Source organism: Ambystoma mexicanum, chromosome 3p (genome assembly GCF_040938575.1).
Source record: "Ambystoma mexicanum isolate Mex_15411 chromosome 3p, UKY_AmexF1_1, whole genome shotgun sequence".
In the NCBI taxonomy this organism is placed as follows: domain Eukaryota; kingdom Metazoa; phylum Chordata; class Amphibia; order Caudata; family Ambystomatidae; genus Ambystoma; species Ambystoma mexicanum.
Window position 1 is genome coordinate 1,010,091,648 of NC_090925.1, and position 1,039 is coordinate 1,010,092,686.

Below are 1,039 nucleotides of genomic sequence, written 5' to 3' on the forward strand. Positions count from 1 at the left end.
TCATCCACTCCATCGAGTCTTATCCGTTCTATTTATCTGTTCCATCCCCTTCATCCGTTCCATCCCCTTCATCCGTTCCATCCCCTTCATCCGTTCCATCCCCTTCATCCGTTCCATCCGCTTCATCCGTTCAGTACACTTGGTCCGTTCCGTGCCCTCTGCTTTGTCCGTGCCCTCTGCTTTGTCCGTGCCCTCTGCTTTGTCCGTGCCCTCTGCTTTGTCCGTGCCCTCTGCTTTGTCCGTGCCCTCTGCTTTGTCCGTGCCTTCTGCTTTGTCCGTGCCTTCTGCTTTGTCCGTGCCTTCTGCTTTGTCCGTGCCTTCTGCTTTGTCCGTGCCTTCTGCTTTGTCCGTGCCTTCTGCTTTGTCCGTGCCTCCTGCTTTGTCCGTGCCTTCTGCTTTGTCCGTGCCTTCTGCTTTGTCCGTGCCTTCTGCTTTGTCCGTGCCTTCTGCTTTGTCCGTGCCTTCTGCTTCGTCCGTGCCTTCTGCTTCGTCCGTGCCCTCTGCTTCGTCCGTGCCCTCTGCTTCCCTCTGCTTCGTCCGTGCCCTCCGTTCCATCCACTCCATCATTTCTATTCACTCCGTCCGTTCTATCCACTCCATCCATTCACTCCATCCGTTCCATGCACTTCATCCGTTCCATCCATTCCATCTGCCTATTTCATCCGTCCTTTCCGTCGTTCCATCCACTTCATCCGTTCCATCTGCTTTTTCCGTTCCATCTGCTTTTTCCGTTCCATCTGCTTTTTCCGTTCCGTTCTCTTTATCCGTTCCGTTCTCTTTATCCGTTCCGTTCTCTTTATCCGTTCCGTTCTCTTTATCCGTTCCGTTCTCTTTATCCGTTCCGTTCTCTTCATCTGTTCCATTCACTCTATCCGTTCCATCAATTCTAGTCGTTCCACCCACACTAACTGTTCAGTCCACTCCATCCTTTCCATGCACCCCATCCTTTCCATCCACTCCATCCTTTCCATGCACTCCATCCGTTCTATCTATTCATGCGTTCAATCCACTCCATCCCTTCCATCCACTCCACCCGTTC

The 1,039-nt window shown here is 52.6% G+C and overlaps 1 protein-coding gene across 1 annotated transcript; it reads right to left on the reverse strand.

The window, feature by feature from the left end:
• Positions 1-567, reverse strand: LOC138580022 (sodium/potassium/calcium exchanger 1-like). Its single transcript, XM_069650252.1, has one exon. The coding sequence runs from the start codon at positions 565-567 to the stop codon at positions 1-3; it is 567 nt and encodes a 188-aa protein (XP_069506353.1).
• Between the last annotated feature and the right edge of the window lie 472 nt (positions 568-1,039).